General features: G+C 41.2%; 1 protein-coding gene across 1 annotated transcript in view; it reads left to right on the top strand.

The window, feature by feature from the left end:
• CBG20118 overlaps positions 1-1,012 on the top strand; it is a gene marked incomplete at both ends in the record, with an annotated part of 25,645 nt that overhangs the window by 3,991 nt on the left and 20,642 nt on the right. The window contains one exon of the mRNA XM_045243483.1: positions 722-978. Coding sequence (XP_045096959.1) covers positions 722-978 — 257 coding nt within the window. The remainder of the gene's footprint in view (positions 1-721; positions 979-1,012) is intronic.

The following is a 1,012-nucleotide window of genomic DNA, read 5'->3' as shown; positions in this document are numbered from 1 at the left end:
TTAAAATAGTCTAAAAATGGTTCAAAATAGCCTAAAAAGGACCAAAAGTTGGCTTGAAATGGTCCGCAGCAGGCTTAAAATGACCAGAAAATAGGCTTAAAATCACCCAAACGGGGTCTAAAATAAGCCTTGAAATGACCTGAAATCAGCTAGAATGACTAGAAATATTCACTGAAAATCGGTTCTGAATTGTCCGAAAATGCTCAAAAATTGTCTTAAAATGGTCCAAAATATGCTTAAAAATGACCTAAAATGGTCCGGAACAGGCCTAAAATGGCCAAAACCGGGCTTAAAACAGCCGGAAATAACTCAAAATAGGACTAAAATAAGCCTGAAAATGGCTACAAATGGGCCAAACTAGGCTTAAAATGACTAGAAATTGACTTAAAATAGAGGCCTAAATGGCCTAAAGCAGGGTTACAATGCCTCAAAAAAAAACACATGAAAAATGACCCAAAACTGGCTTAAAAGCTACCCAGAAATAGAGCAGAATAGGCTTAAAACTATCTGAAAATGGGCGTAAAACGGGCCAAAATAGCCTAAAAAGGACCCAAAGTTGGCTAAAAACGACTTAAATTAGGCCAATAATGACTACAATTATGCAAAAAATGACCCAAAAACAGGCTTGAAATCACCCAAACTATCTGAAAATGGGCGCAAAATGACGTAGAAAACCACGGAAACCAGCCTAAAACAGCCTAAAATAAGCCTAGATTTGCAGCGATCGCTGGAATCGAAGCTCGAAGGACTCCAGGAGCAGAACAAGGAGCTCGCCGACGCCTACACGGAGCTAAACACGGAATTCGAGCAGTTCAAACAGCAGAACAACGTCGTCGTCAACGCGAACAGCGATCTGAATCGCCGCATTGACTCGTTGAAGGCGAATTTGATTGAGTACGAAGAGAGATACGAGTTGTGTAAGAAGGAGAACGCCGAGACGGTTGCTCAGTTGGAACGGCTCTCTAACGATTTTGCGAGGTGAGAAATGGCTCAAAATGACCCGAAATCCATG

Source organism: Caenorhabditis briggsae (assembly GCF_000004555.2).
Source record: "Caenorhabditis briggsae complete genome, chrIII, whole genome shotgun sequence".
Taxonomy (NCBI): Eukaryota; Metazoa; Nematoda; class Chromadorea; order Rhabditida; family Rhabditidae; genus Caenorhabditis; species Caenorhabditis briggsae.
This window is presented reverse-complemented; position numbering and strand designations above follow the sequence as displayed.